The 15,533-nt window shown below is 41.0% G+C and overlaps 1 protein-coding gene across 2 annotated transcripts in view; it reads left to right on the top strand.

The window, feature by feature from the left end:
- The first annotated feature begins 2,408 nt into the window (after nt 1-2,408).
- The window catches only part of SSH3 (slingshot protein phosphatase 3), a 23,854-nt gene continuing 10,729 nt past the window's right edge, over nt 2,409-15,533 (top strand). For both annotated transcript variants that reach the window (XM_015826005.1, XM_015826004.1), the window contains exons 1-5: nt 2,409-2,636; nt 6,584-6,621; nt 9,326-9,515; nt 12,181-12,299; nt 14,088-14,159. In XM_015826005.1, coding sequence (XP_015681491.1) covers nt 2,571-2,636; nt 6,584-6,621; nt 9,326-9,515; nt 12,181-12,299; nt 14,088-14,159 — 485 coding nt within the window. In that variant the 5' untranslated portion in view covers nt 2,409-2,570. The remainder of the gene's footprint in view (nt 2,637-6,583; nt 6,622-9,325; nt 9,516-12,180; nt 12,300-14,087; nt 14,160-15,533) is intronic.

Raw genomic sequence — 15,533 nt, 5'->3', positions numbered from 1 at the left:
AAATCTTTTTATGTGACCAGTGGTCAACTCTTGGCATCATTACTACTACAGTAATACAAAACAAGATTAATTTTGTTATTCTAATTTCCTGCCTAACATGTCCCCCCCCCCCTTAGTGGTCATTCACAGAAACGTAATTTGTGTGACAAAACCTTGGTGGCTATATGAGGCCGTGTGATAAAAGCCTCTCAAATAGCTTTTAAAATACTTCTAATATTACTAAAATTGCAATAACCATTAATTGTGTTCATTTTGTATACTTTCTACTTGATATTCCTTCGTTTAGGAAGGTTTGGAAGAGGTTCCACAGCATCTGATTTTGTTCAGATATGTGAGGTGCATATTTTGAAAAATGTACAATCCCCGGACAATCCAAGTTCTTCTCTGAAATATTAGAACACTAATGCTAGTCATAATGCTCACTTGGTACATTAAATGGAAGGTAGCTTTATTTTGCCTCAATAATTTTAAGAGATTAATACTGTGTTATGAGGTGTGTTGTCACTGTTTATAACTGACTGGATTGGAGGAGCAAGGAATGATTCTGAACAGAGTTCCAATATTAAGACTTACCTGAACCTGGAGATCCTATCTATTCTGACTGAAAACCGTTTGCAGATGCAGCTAGTATGTCATGCACTGTATGAAACTTTCTGCCCTCATTCCCCACATGTTCAAGCAAGCTATGTCCAGAGAAATAGAGAAAATGCAATATTGTTACAGTGTCCTTCAAGTCAAGCTCAATTCCCAATAATTGTATGGACTATGTAGGTTTTTGGGCCATAATATAAAGGGGTTTTCCTACTTCTAACTTCTGGGATGTTTTTCAATTTCCAGCATTAGCATTTTTGCTACATTTCTGTCCAAGTAGTAGTAACCAAGTTCAACCTTCTTTAGTTTTTGAGATCAGCTACGGTTGGCTAGGCATTACCATCAGGTACAGTATTTGCCCCGAATGCCCAAATCAAGTCAGAATGCAAGCCAAGTTATTTCAAAATGTTCAAGAATTGATGCATTACATTATACAAAAAAACACCCCCAATACTGTACTCCCAATAATGAGATGTGATGATCAGCTCGTGATATGCTTATCACAATAAACTAACTCTTGGAGCCTTAAAATTATTTGTTGTGGTAAATATTGTAGACCGAAACATGGGCCTGTTGTAAAGGGATAGACAAGATGACTGCCAAGAGACTTGTGAATTCCAGCATTTGACTTGTTCTTTGATCACAGCATTTCATATCCAGTATCTGCTGGCGTCTCACTGGTGTTTGTGGTCAATGATGCAATTAGATGATTTTCAACTCTGATCGTGTCATAGAGGAAGTCTCTTGATAATGATTTATGCTCTTTTATATCAATTTGGTAAACCAGCCCTACTGCCTTTGAAGATGCTTTTACTTAATTTTCCTGATGCTCTGAGTTTCTGCCCCCATGGCACCTTTCTTTACAGCTCACTAGGATCTTGTGAGAAAGTCTGAGCCTTTCTGCTGAATTTCAGGAGGGTCCTAGTTGGCAACAGCAGCTGAATTCACTGGTCTTGCTGGCTGGAAAAAAAGAGAGATGATGCTGTGTTTTTCAAACTACTCAAGACTTTTTTTAAAATCACCTGCTGAGTCATTGTAGTAGTAACATGAACAATGCAGCAAGACCTAGATGGCTATAGTTATAACAAGCCAGACTCCAGAGATTTCTCTGTTTTAAGTCTGGGATAAGTGCCAGTAGTAAAATTTCAAAATCCAGGAGCAGGATAAATGCTCACACCACCACCACCACCACTTCAAGTTTAGATAGGGAACTTTTCCTTTTTTCATATTAAAGGAACAGTATAGTTTCTTCCTCAGTATCGGTTAGATAAGCCTTAGCAATTCCGCGGCGGAGGTGGGGGGGAGGGAGAGAACTCCCCTGAAAGACAGACCAGTAACAGCTAGAGCCTGTTACAAGATTGCTCGTCCTTTTCAGCTGCAAATGTTTGCCAATACTGCAGTGGTTCTGGTGAGCTTGTAAGAAGAAAAACCTCCCCCACCCACCCGCGGGAGATCGCGTCAAGTGAGCCCCGTGGCTAACGCCAGGTATATAGGGGAAAGGTAATCGCTAGATATTCCAGGTACAGGGCAGCCCGAAAGATCCTCCCCTTTTCAGTTAACAGTATGAAGAGTCCGGCTTTCTGTAAAAGTGGCGAGACTGAGCCCTGGCCCGAGATTAGGAGAACGGGACGGCGGAGAGAGGATTGCCTTGGGAAGCGAGTTCCCGTGGTTGCCACGGATTGGCACCTCCTCCCCCGCCGCTGGTCTTTCGCCATTCGGGCCTGTTCCTTTAAGAGCCACCCCCGAAAGGACGTACTCGGTATTGCTTTGCAGGCGATATCCGTGCGCTTGTTTGTCGGAGTGGCTGGACGAAGGAGCAGAAAGTTTACGGCTGGCAGGCTCCCACCCTGGGATGAGTGAATGAGTGGCCCGCTGCTCCCTCCCCCTGCAGACGGTTGGCGGCGGCGTTGCGCTGGCTCCGAGTGGCACCGTCTCAGTCTCCCCCGGAGCGGAGGAAAGGCGCAGGAGTTCGTCCGCGCATGGCGCTGGTTACTGTATGTCGATCCCCATCGGGGAGTGGCCACTCGACCCCCACCGGCTGCAAGGTGAGCCCCCCAAACGACCCGTGCCTTTCACGCTGGACAGGACTCTTGAAGATGGCACAGTCCTGCATTCGGTTCTGATCCTGCGGCCGACTCTCCTTTCAGACACGCTTTCCTCTGAGGACGCTCAGCGTCCTGTCCCCGTCCCTCCTTTCTGCGATGGGCGACCGAGGATGTTTGGGCGCCTGTCCTACCTGGGCCCCTTCCCCGAATGCATTTGGCTTCCATCTGTCTTATCGGTCATTGCAAACTGTGAGCAGGGTTTTGCAGAGAGTGGCCTCAGAGTTCACCATCTTGCTCGTGAAAAAAATAAAACGTGTACTTGAAGTTCCCTTAAGGGCAGTTCTCGGAAGAAGGACAGGGAAAACAAAATATGAAGGGGAAGAGTCAGGGGAGAGATTATCCGATTTTAGCAGGCCTCTCCCCCCCCCCCATACTGTGCATGTAGAGAAGAAGCGCACTGGTGGATCTGGGAGAGGGGGGAGCCTTGCCACACTCTAGGCAAAGTCTTTCCTCCTGGCTCCCCATGGGTCCACTCTCCCACTTGCAGTATGGAAGATAGATGCAATCATCCCCTTAACAGCATTGCTGTACAAGCGTCCATTTTGCTTTACAAAAGCCAAAAAGTGGCAAAGGGGTGTGTTTTTTTTTTTAAAAAAAATATTGGCTACAGCTTCAATTTCTTTAACATTAAAATGCCATCTTAAAATGTTAAAAATAGCATTGGAAAAGATCTATGCCATCCCTGTCTATAGTATACAATACAGAACAGAGTAGTGGAAGTTATTCTGGGTGATCAGATGTATGGGGACACTCTCTGGACATGTGCTGGAGGAATAGCCTTGGCCTCTGCCTTGCAACATGGGATTGCTCAGGATCAGAGGCCTCCTGAGCAATCCAGCTGCTGGAAGCCAGTTGATTTGAGCTCCAGGCCTCTCGATTGCAGGGGTCAAAACAAAAAGAAGGAAGTGATTTAGCTGTAATAATACAATTTATAACATGTCCATAGATCTCTTTTCCACCAGATTATAGTGGTTTGTTGAAAGGTGCTTCCCTTCTCTTCTTCCTAGACTGCTGCATTTCTATCCTCCCCTTGTATGGAAGCAGTTTAGGAAACCTGTCAAATTGTGGCCATTCTTTCCTCTCATTCCTGTTAATATACTATTTTCTCTAATCAGTTTTCAACAGCCCAAGTTTCTGTGGGAGAAGTAGGCACTAAGAGTTGCTTGTCAGTAAGTTTCACAACATACTACTTCCTGTCAGCTCCTGGCAGGCTGCAACTCAGAGACCAAGGAGTACTGCAGAATTATCTCTTGCATAATGGCCTCAAAGAGAAAGACTTTCCAGTCCATTATACCAGTGTTGGGCTATAGAGCCTTAGGCTTCTTGCACCAGAGCATCTGTGCCTAAGCTCACATCTCAAGCCTGGCAGTCTGTGGGATGATCTTGAGTTTCAAGTGTAATTAGACATTGTGCAAAGAACTGGCAATTAAGAAGTGGCACAAATGCTGTTTGTTTGCTGTTTTTCCCTGGTGCTTAGAAATGTCACAGGAAATTGCCAACCATATGGGAAGCACATAGATAAGATTATGCAAGAGCTGGAATTCAAGGCCAATCTAGGAATCCTGAAAAGGAAATGAGAGACAAATAAGGGAAGAATGCCCAACTGGTCTCTGCATATCTATTTCCAAACCTTTGGAAGAATCTCTGCTGTTGTGAAACTATGGCACAGAAAGAAAGAATATACAAGTTGTGGCCTGCCAGTTATAGAACATTAGCCAGATATTGGAGGTTACCTGGTGCTTGATTTGCTTTTGCTACTTACAAAACCAGGAAGGTTGTTAAATGCTAGTCTAACATTGCCTAATTGAAAGCATTTGACTTCACAGGAGCAAAAACATCTTTGGCTGGTGGAGAATAATGAGAACTAGAATAGTATCTAGGAGCATGAGCCAGAAAGTTTTTTTGTAAGAGTAATGTCACATAACTGGAATCTTATTGCCTAGCCTTGGGCAAGCTATTCAGCCTCAGCCTCACCATGTGCAATAGTCGTATATAGGGCTGTTGTAGACATTGCAAAAATAATACATATGCAATAGTCTCGATTTAAAGAAAGTGTTACTAGAATTCTAAAGAATAACTTCTATCTGTTACATCATGCAACTTAACAAATAGGCCTCATTACTGGAATGGGGGCACCTTAGCCTGCAATTTTATGAAAGAGCATGTGTTCCAGCCATTGATACAAATTAAGAATTAGCAAAGCTATGAAAGCCACAATTATAAGACAGTATCTTTTCTGTAAAATGAACTGTTATTTGGACCCAAAGCAAAAATTAATATACAGTAGCAGTTTTGTGCTCTGAACTGAAATTTAATCATCCTTCTTCCTTCCTTTTAATGATGGAGACAGAGTTTCAAGATAGGAAAACAATCTTTTGAAATGTCTTATTATATTTACTTTAAAATGTGTGCTGTCCTTCAAAGATTGTTTTTTCATATTGGTTCACCATAAAATGAGCTGGATTTGAAGCATCCCATATACCAGTGGTGGCGAACCTCTGGCATGGGTGCCAGAGGCGGCACTCAAAGCCCTCTCTGTGGACACTTGCACCGTCGCCCCAGTCCTAGGCCTTCAGCTGGGTTTTATAAAACCTTTTCACTTTAGGCCTCCGCAAAATAAAAAAAAAGTTCAATCAATCAGTCAATTTCAACTTCTTGCGGGGAAAAAAAGATCTTGCAAAGTTGGAATTGATTGATTGAACTTTTTAGTCCCACCCAGTCTGCTGTTACCACCGCAGCCACGCCCAGCCAATGGGCTACACCCAGCCAATGGCCACACCCACCCAGCACCCGACGATGCATAAATGGGTTTTGGGTTGCAGTTTGGGCACTTGGTCTCTAAAAGGTTCGCCATCACTGCCATATACAAATAGCTACTTCAAATGCTCAATATTTCTTTAATTAAGAAAGCTTGGAAATATTCCATGGACCTGTATCATGAAAGTGTAGAACTGATTGGAAAGAGAGACATTTGCATTTGAGGTTTGTTCTTTTTTAAAGTAAGTTTCAAGCTCTTTTCATGTCAGCATAAATTGGGAACATACTAGTGTTGCTGTGAAATAGTACAGAGAGATGCTTAGCAAGATTTCCCAAAGGGTGGCATTTGTTGCTGCCATGGCCAACATGCTTCCCTCCCTCCTTTCCCAATGCCTAGCTGAACATGCAGAGCAAATGATCTAAGAGACAGGCCATGGATTGGGGGACCAGAGTTCTGTAATGGAAGTTCTGTGAATGTTCAGGATTCTAGATGAACAAAGTCCCCAAAAGTATCTGCTTCTGCCACAGAGGTATTAGGAATAGGAACATTATGTCATGCCAAGTTTTCCTATGCCAAAGCCAATGGCAGAAATAGTTGCTTGATGACTCCACATGTTTGGCTTGGACATTGTTTTCTTGGTACAAAGGAAATTCTCTCAGACCACTACTAGGGATGGGTCCGATCAGTCATGGGCTATTCAGTGTTGACCCTTCATTTAAGCACCTAACAACGGTGTTAAATAGCCTTTGATGGTAGCAAATGTGAGCTTACCATTCCAATTATGTACAAGGAATGGCTTGTTTAAGTTATGAGATTACATAGTTAAACGTTTAATGAGCCATGTTTATATGTTAGTTTATGTTAGGATTTTGTCATGTCCCGCATTCTAGATATTAAGAGACTTATTAAAGTTTTAAGTGAAAGACAACCTCTTGTGATTCCTGTGGTTATTGAATTAGAATTCAGAGCTTCTCTTTAAATGGGAGGATCTGCCACAGTTTCTGAAAAGTTTTGGGAGAAGGGACCAAGTGAAGGCTATTGATGTTAGATGTGAAAAGGCAGCACTTCTTTTAATAGCAAGCATTGTAATCTGGAGAGAAATGCTAATCAACATGGAAATCCCTTGCAGGATGAAGATGTTCCCAGGAGAAGACAATTGCAGCGACGGTAAGTACTGTAGTCATTGTTCCTAATATTCTTTATATAATCATTTTTAAAAGATGATAGATTAACTATAGGTCCTCCAGGCCCTGCCCTTGAAAATTTTCACACTTTTTTTAATCATACAAATTTAACTGCTGCCTCCACCAGCAACAGTTGAACATGCTAGAAAAAAACAAAACACACACATACTCCCAGAAGATGGAGATAGACAGGTTCTTTTTGAAACTTTAAAGAAATGGTTTCAATTCTTAAGCTGCATGGTGAAGAAATGAAGAAACAAGCATATACTATATGAATGTTCCTGAAATGCTTGTTTAGGAGCTGAGTAATTTGCTATTCTTTGTCAGGAGTATACCAGCACTAAAAAAAGAAAGATTGGAAGAATGTGCAACCATCTGAGATTTTTTAAAAAATAGAACAGATTGTTTCAAATTGCTGTGGAAAGGGTATATCCAATTTGCTAAAGACAAATACCATTCATGGAATTAAAAGTCCAAATTCTGATCATAAGCATATTGGAGCCAGAATCATATTTGTTCTAATCAGGAATGCAACATTGTGATAGACCTCCCCATTCTTTTTGGGACTGATGATCAGTTGTATATTTGAGAGCATATAATGGACATTGTGACAAAATGGCTGCTAGGGACATGCTTGCCTATTCATAAAATGGCTGCCATGGAGTATATAACCAGGTGTCTATTGGTTGGTTGGTTGATTAAATGTACAAAATACTCATTTATCAGAACTCTGTCTGCCATCTCTACTTCTTACCCCTCTAATACTATGTACCTTCCCTGTCTCTTTTTCAGGGTAGATAACACACTGCCAAAGAGAGACTGGGTACCAATCACCCACATTTTTTCTAAAATATTTATGGAACCAAGAAGTTTTTGGATATAAAAATAATGCTGGAGATTAATGCCTTGAATGTAGTATGCTTGCTCCCTTGCCTTTCTTCTTTGTAATAAAACTAGGTTTTAAAAGATTTTTATACAAGGTGTGGTGAAGAAAGGGTTTTATAGGAAGGTTGTTTCTCATAAGATCCATACTGAAGATTTCTCTCATAGGGAAAATTCTTCATTTTGTGCTGCAGAAGTGTGATAGTTGCATATTGATTACTGAAACATATACTATGAAAAAAACTTTGAGAGACAAGTATAGAAAATAGGATAACATATCCTCCCAATTTATATATATATGGAAATATATATTCAATTTCTAACAGTGTCAGAGAAAGGTCCCTAATCAAAATAGAATGAAATTATCGCTCCCCCTCTGAAGCAATATTTACTATTTTTCAAATAGACTATTTTTCTCGTAGGAGTTGATCAGTGAAAAAATGAAACCATTTAGACTAATGTTGCTTCTTTATTCTAAATCTACATTTCCAAATAGCTCTGCTTTTAAAAAGATGTAGAGGTATAGTTGCCCACGTTCCTGTGTGTCACTGTAGGAAGCCCTTTAATTCTTTTCCCTTATTTGTCTTTCCCCACACACTTTTATAGAAATATAAATGCCCAAAAAGTGAGGGTGGTTTGTACCATAACCCTTTGAATAACTTTAAGAAATGTCAAACAATAAAATCTAAAACTAAACAATACATAGGTATTTAATATGGCTCCTTCAGTCTTCATTATTATGTTTGGACTTTTTAATATATTCCTTAGAGGGAAAACTATTTGTTTTTGTTTTGGCTTTATTTTAATGTCAAAACTAACTGTTGTTTTAAATTCTCAGTCATGGAGGTTAATGTTTCAAGCCAGCAGAGTTTTTATTCATTTTCCTCTGTACAAAATAGCTGACTGATTACAGGCAGCCTTTGACTTATGATTACAATTGGCACAAGCATTTTGGTTGCTAAATGAAGCAGTCATTAAATGAGGCATCATGTAACTACTTTGCTTAGTGACCAAAATCCTGGCATTCCTGGCAGCCATTGTTAAGTGAGAATGGCAGGTTGTTAAGCAAATGGAGTCCAAGGGAAGGCGTGCCAGGGTGTCTCGGGGAGGTCAAGCACAGGTTGTGCATGAATTGGGGGTGCTACGCCATGGTGCAAGTGCAGGGAGGAGAGGGAAAGAAGCCACAGCCACCCCTGGGAGCCTTAGCTGCTGCAGCCTGGCCCAGCAGCATAGTAAAAAAATGGGCCACACCCCAGGAAGTGTTAAACACCTGAAAAGCAGCCTCCCACCCATTCCAGCACCAAATGCCTGAGAAGCCTCTACAGTGCAGCAAAACGGTGCTATGCCAGGGGAGCACCAAACACCCAAGAAGTTCTAATAACATAGTACAAGGCAGCTCCCCCCCCCCGAAGTCTCAGAAAGCCCCAGTTCAGCCACCCTCACTGCCCTGCACTTTGCCATGTCAGCCGACCTTCACCATTTTGTTTGTCCCCCTGCTGACAAGACATGTTCAGCTTGGCCCTTTGTGATACGCTATTGGCTGTGCCAGGCCTTCCTTCCTTCCTTCCTTCCTTCCTTCCTTCCTTCCTTCCTTCCTTCCTTCCTTCCTTCCTTCCTTCCGTACTTACTTACTTACTTACTTACTTACTTACTTACTTACTTACTTACTTACTTACTTACTTATTTTTCACATTTCTAAACTTCCCTTCTCCCTGAAAGCCCCCCTCTCCCCATTCTCCAACTAGGGCATGGCCTAAGCAGGTCTTTCAACGTGAACTTCTTTTTCCCCACCTTTTCTTCTTCAGCCAGAGCTTTGTCATGGTCAAGGGAGCTGCTCTACTCCTGCCAGAAGAAGACAAGTTGGAAGCAGTCCAGGAGGGTCCAGCGACCCCTCTAGACCAAACACCTAAAAGTGAAGATGCTATACCTGGGCAGCAAGAACTGCACTTACAGCAAATGGTGGGGCTGCTCCGGCCAGAAGACACTATCCAGCTGGTAAGATTGCTAATAACTGGAAGAAGGGATACAAACAACTAGACAAAAGATAGAGACAGGAAAGGCATTGCTACTTGAGTCTCAAGAAGCCAGAAGTCTAGGCAGTAATGTCTCCCCACATTTCTTTCTACGACTTCATACTCCAGCGACGTTTCTGATTCCAATTCTGTATTTTGCTGTCTGATTAGTAAAGATCTGGCATTCTTGTCAGACCAGATCACTTTGCCAATGAAACTAAACTAGGAAGCCAATAAGGTCTCCCCTGACCTATCTTGTTTAAGGAACAAAGAGGTTCTTTCCCTGCTGAGCCTCCTTTAATACCCAGGATGCTCAGCTTTTCTCTGTGACATAGCAAGGAACATTTCCCCAATTTTTAACATGATAGCTAATACAGCAATTAGTAATGGAAGAAGCGACTTTGTTCTGCCGAAGCATTTTTTGTTTTTTATAAAAGATTAGTGGTTTACCACTGCTCTACTTTTCCGTAATGCAATAAAACCTGCGTCTGAACCATATCACTCAAATTGCAGGTGAGGTTTCATATACTGTACCTAAATTTCATATACTGTATACTGATATACATATACTGATTTCATATACTGTACCTCCAGGGTGGCTGGAATTAACTCCATTTAGAAAAATGCAGAAGAATTTTGTCCTCACGTTCTCTGTTTTGCTCTCTCCTCTCCCCCCCCCCCACACATTCAATCATGTAAGTTGCCTCCTGCAAATTGCAGGAGACACAAGTTTATTCCCTCAAGAAAAATTCTGGAGAACCCAGATTGTTTCCCAGGCTGATTCAGATTTTCCAAGTTGCTTCCTTCTTCATATTACTACTTGTTCATGACCTGAAATAGCCTGATTTTTCCTATCTCCTGTTGTGATACAAAACCAGAACTGATGCTACTTGGCAGTCTTGTGAGAAATGAACTCAGCCCTGTCCACCTTCTGGGACTCTCTCGTCGGGCCTCATTGTCCTTCGGGTGGGGTGGGGAAGAATTCCTCCCCTTTAGGAATTTGGATTTCAGACATTCAGCCAGGAGCTCAGCCACTTCCCCATTTATGGCCTGTGGGGCTCTTCGTCTCTCGGGCGGGCAGCCAAAGCTGGCGTCTCTGCTGAACCCGATCCAAGTTTTGTCTCTGAGGCCTCTGCTGGGAGATTTCCAGATGGGCTTAAATAACTTTTGTTTTCCTTTTTTTTCCTTCTTCCTAGAGAGTGAGTCATAGCAGCCTCCAAGCATCAGGAACAATTTCTTTCAGGCAATGCTATCAAGTTGTGTTCTGATAGACCCTGACTCCTTTTGGAAACTTGCCAGGGCTTGTTCAGTTAGAAAAAAGTTATAGTGGACACATTACTCTGAACATCGGTTGATTCTGTATTGTGGATTTCCTCTTGCCAAGTGAAAAATGATTCAAAATGTGAATGAACATCTGTTGGGGGTCCTCTCGGTTCAAGAGCTCCAAGGCTTTTGTCCAGTGCTTCCACATCTAGCTTAAGAGTCTTTGCCAAGCTGCTGGTTTCCCATGTCATCTGATAGCGTGGACCCCGTGACCAAAGGGTTTGTAAAATCTAGGCTGGAATCACACTTCATACTAACTTGGTAGTGATTCCTCAAAGGGGACTTTAAAACATTCATTTCGTGTTTGTTTTCTGAAGATGCAGATACTTAGGGGGCCCATTTCATCCCCTAAGATTTCCGACACTGTCCCCAAATAGACCTTGGCCCTATCCATTTTTGATGTGTGACTAGGAGCAACTGCAGAGTGTGATTGTCGCCTGATTATCAGTATTCGCATAAGATATCAATAGACTGGAGAGAAAAGTATAAAATACAATAATAAATATTATTTAAAAGTTAAATAATATTTCTAAGGAATTGATAGAATTCACCTTTCCTTGTCTGTATGAGATTAATAATTAAAACAAGCCATTACCATACTAATCATATTAAATGTCTTGCAGATATTCAGCATTTTAGAAGCTTAGCCACAGAAGGCTATTAAGGAATCACTCAAAATGGGGGTAAAATATTAAAACTAGCTTGTTCACACACATTAATCAGTATAATGTATTGTGTGAATGTACTTTAAAATTCCAAGCCTCTTAACTTAAAAAAAGAAACAAAATTTCTTAAGGATGAAAACTAAGGTGAATTGCAAACTTCAGTTCTGTACCATAATCTGACTTTTTTAATTTAAATCTTGATATAGTATGATCTTACAGGTAAGAATTATAGTTTTTGGAAATGAGTTTATAAACAACAAATGCAATACAAAGCTCACTTCAGCTTACTTGCAAACATGCTTCTTTTTTTAGATTTTTTTTTAAGTTCTCAAAACCACTGCTTCTTTTCTGACTGGAAATTGAGCCAATAGCTGTCAAGAAGGAATGAGGTTCTTCTTTTCTTCTAGGACTAGCTAGATTCTGTATATATGCGTTGCTAACCATGATTTAGCATAAATCACATTAGTTTTAATGTAAGCATTAACATGAAGTGTGATCAAGACTCAGGGCTCCTAGTAGCTTCCATTTGCTTCTGAACAAAATCCTTCTTCTGGATCTATAGGCAGCACCACATATTTTCATGGTGGACATTATATTGATGTACATATGTAAGTGACCAGAAGGCAAACATGCAAGACTAGTGTGTTTTCTTCCTTGCAGGCTGTGAGACTGGAGTCAGCGCGAGCTCATAGAATCCGATACTTATTGGTGGTCTCAGCAACAGAGAGGGAGAGCAAGAACGAGATGGTGCTTTTAGGGGTAGACTTCCCTGATGAAAGGTGAGGTGGCAAGGGTGGTACCAGGAACATGAGAAGGATTGTACTGAGAAATAGGTTCTCACATCCTAGTAACACACACCATACTTTAGTTTCGTCTCAGCATGTGGATGAACCATGATTTATAAACCTTAATTCTGGGATTTCATCCATTCTGGTTTTCTCAGTGAACGTTGGCTAATGCAGTGGATTAACTCAGCTCCACCTACAACGGAGGCTGCAGTTTTATCTGCCCTGGGAATCCATTGGTTGATCTCTCACTAATCTGAGGTCCTCTTATCAATTTTTCAGTAATGACTGGTAATGACAGAAAATGTTCTGGAAAGCAAAATGTATTTGACCCTATTAACCATACCCGCATACCTAAATTACTCTGCAAGTTAACTTTTTGATTTGTTAGAATGAACTGGGAGTTGGATGTTCTTGCCTGTCTACTTCCAATCAACCCATTTATTCCAATTTAGCATGTTATCCTGTCATGCCACAGTACCACTTTCTAAATAATGATTTGTGGAAAAATGGAAGAAAAGAGAGTATTAGTTCTTGAGTGTTTACTTTAAATCATATTCAAAAGCCAAATTTAACAATGTGGATTGATAAATAGAACATAAACTAAATGGCTGCAAAGTACTTTACTTGGGCTGCCTCTGAAACCTATGCAGAAACTAAAATGTAATTGATATAAAATGCAGTGGCCTATATGCTGGGAAGTGAAACCATTGTGGCCATAGAACACCATGGTATTTTTCTAAAGGACTACATAACTTCTAGATATCTCTAGAATCAGGTCTTCACTCTACAACTGATCTAGCCTGACTGCACATTCCAAGGATGGATATTCAAAGCCCTCTAAGTACAGGAGGTTGTTGAGGGGAAACCTGGAGGTAAAGTTTCTCTGTTGCAGACCCTATTTTCTGGAGTACCCTCTCCTAGGGGTTCAGTTGGCAGCCACCTGATGTAATTTAGGAACATTATCATTCCACAAGACTTCAATAGGTCATTGTAATTATCACCATTGTGAAGGGGTGCCAGAGGGTAATTATTGTAATGCAGTTTAATTCTTTTATTGAACTTGTATTTTACTGTTTTGGGTAAACAGCTAGGAGTCATACTTGGAATTTGGTGCTATTATTAGAAATAAACAAATGCATCTGTGGTCCTGTTCATAATCCCTTTGTTCTCTTCATAAAAGTAAAAACCTTCATTAAAACTACCTTAGTTTTGCAGTTCTTCTTTACCTCATGCATTTGTAACCTGCTATATATATTTTATTCCCTGGTCAAACCAGTTTGGCAGTTCGTAGAGATTTTTTTTTTTCTCTTTCTCTCTACTGTTTTTCCAAAGTGAGTTCTCCCAGAACTTTCATTTATGAGTTCAGGTGGAAGCAAGCAAAGTTTGCCACAGCAGAAGAAGCAAAATAAAAATGTTTCGTGTTTTCTTCTTAGCCACCACAAATATTTCCTGCCTGCATAATAAAATATAGTCTCTCTGCTATGAAGCATCTGTTTGACTGTAAAATTGCTGATAATATATTTATTTTTACAGTATTTATCAAATGATTGCAAGTTTAGGAAAGGACACAGATAAGAGCCAAATAAACTAGTCTCCAAAGCAAACACGCCGTATAATGCTTGTTTAGAGCAGGGGGGTGTCAAACTGAAACCACGCCTACCCCATTATTGGCAATGGGGAAAAAGTCAAGATACATCACGACACGTCATGTGACGTTGCGAGTTTGACGCCCCTGTTTTAGAGGCTTTCTAATTCCTTCTTTCTCTCTTTCTCAATCAGCTTGGCTACCTGCACACTGGGTATGGTGCTTCCACTTTGGAGTGACACACAGGTTTTCCTTGATGGCGATGGGTAAGATCACTCATATTCCTTTTTACTGTTCCATATAATTGCAGTTTTTGGTTTATTTTAAGCTTCTGTCACAGGGATGTCAAATTGCCGGCCTGTGGGCCAGATGCATGATGCCGAAACCGCGCCCACCCCAGCTTTGGCAATGGGGAAAAAGTCGCGATACGTTGCGACGCATCACGTGACGTTGCAAATTTGACACCCCTGTTCTATTAGGAGCTTGCTTTGCATACATAAATAGACTGGGATAATGAAAAATCATACTAAGTGTGTCTGGTTTTATTTTTATGTCACAAGTGTTCACATGGAATAAACAGGCGATGTCCTCTCAACTTTTACAAATAGAAGTGGCATAAAGTATGTTCTAAACCACTAGGAGATTTCATTTGCTTCTGGGTTAGATCCTTCCCTTTTTATCTTATGGAACTAACCATTTCTGTACTGTATTCTCTTCCATCTGCTCCTTTTTTAAAGATCCTTCCCTTCTGCTGCAAGTCACAATAACATCCCCTCCAAAAAACTGATGAAATGTGATGTTATAACGCAATGGCCTTTTGTTCTTACATCATGAACACCGGAAGCAAGTATAAAAGTCAACGTAGCTTGTATTTTAATATTACAGGGCAAGTTATCTCATTTTCTCTGCCCCCCCCCCCCCAACAACTGTATCTTTCCAGAAGCTACTTCTGCTATACCTGCATTTTATTATATTTGTTACCATTCTCAAAACAGCAACATATCACAATCATTATGCATGGCCCTTTTAAAAAATAAAATTTTAAAAGGCTCCTGCCCAAATAGATTTACAGCTTAAAATTTAATACAGTAGTAGCCATGAGAATATATAAACCACGATAACATAAATGGAGGAAGAATATGTGAGTGTGGCAGGATTAAAAGCAGCAGATTTCTTTAATTGTTTTACATGGCCACTCATCTCATATACATGATTCTGGGTAGCTGACAATATCTAAAACAATAAAAATGATATAATTAAATAAATAACATGAAGAGCAATCAAGAAAAAAAAACCACACCAGCACTAATTATAATTATAACAGTTAACACAACCAAGAAATGACTTACCCACTCTGCCAGGGTTCCAGGTTCAATGACAAAATCAAGCCTTTAAGTCAGGGGTCTTCAAACGTGGCCCTTTTATGGCTTGTGGACTTCAACTGAGGAGCACCCGGAGACTCCAACTGGTCCAGAATGCGGCCGCGCGGGCGGTGTTGGGAGGGACTCGTCGCTCCCATGTAACACCGCTGCTGCGCGAGCTGCACTGGTTACCAGTGGTCTTCCGGGTGCGCTTTAAGGTGTTAGTTACCACCTTTAAAGCGATCCATGGCATCGGGCCTGGCTACCTCCGAGACCGCC

Source organism: Protobothrops mucrosquamatus, unplaced genomic scaffold (genome assembly GCF_001527695.2).
Source record: "Protobothrops mucrosquamatus isolate PMUCROS unplaced genomic scaffold, P.Mucros_1.0 scaffold2928, whole genome shotgun sequence".
Classification (NCBI taxonomy): domain Eukaryota; kingdom Metazoa; phylum Chordata; class Lepidosauria; order Squamata; family Viperidae; genus Protobothrops; species Protobothrops mucrosquamatus.
This window is presented reverse-complemented; position numbering and strand designations above follow the sequence as displayed.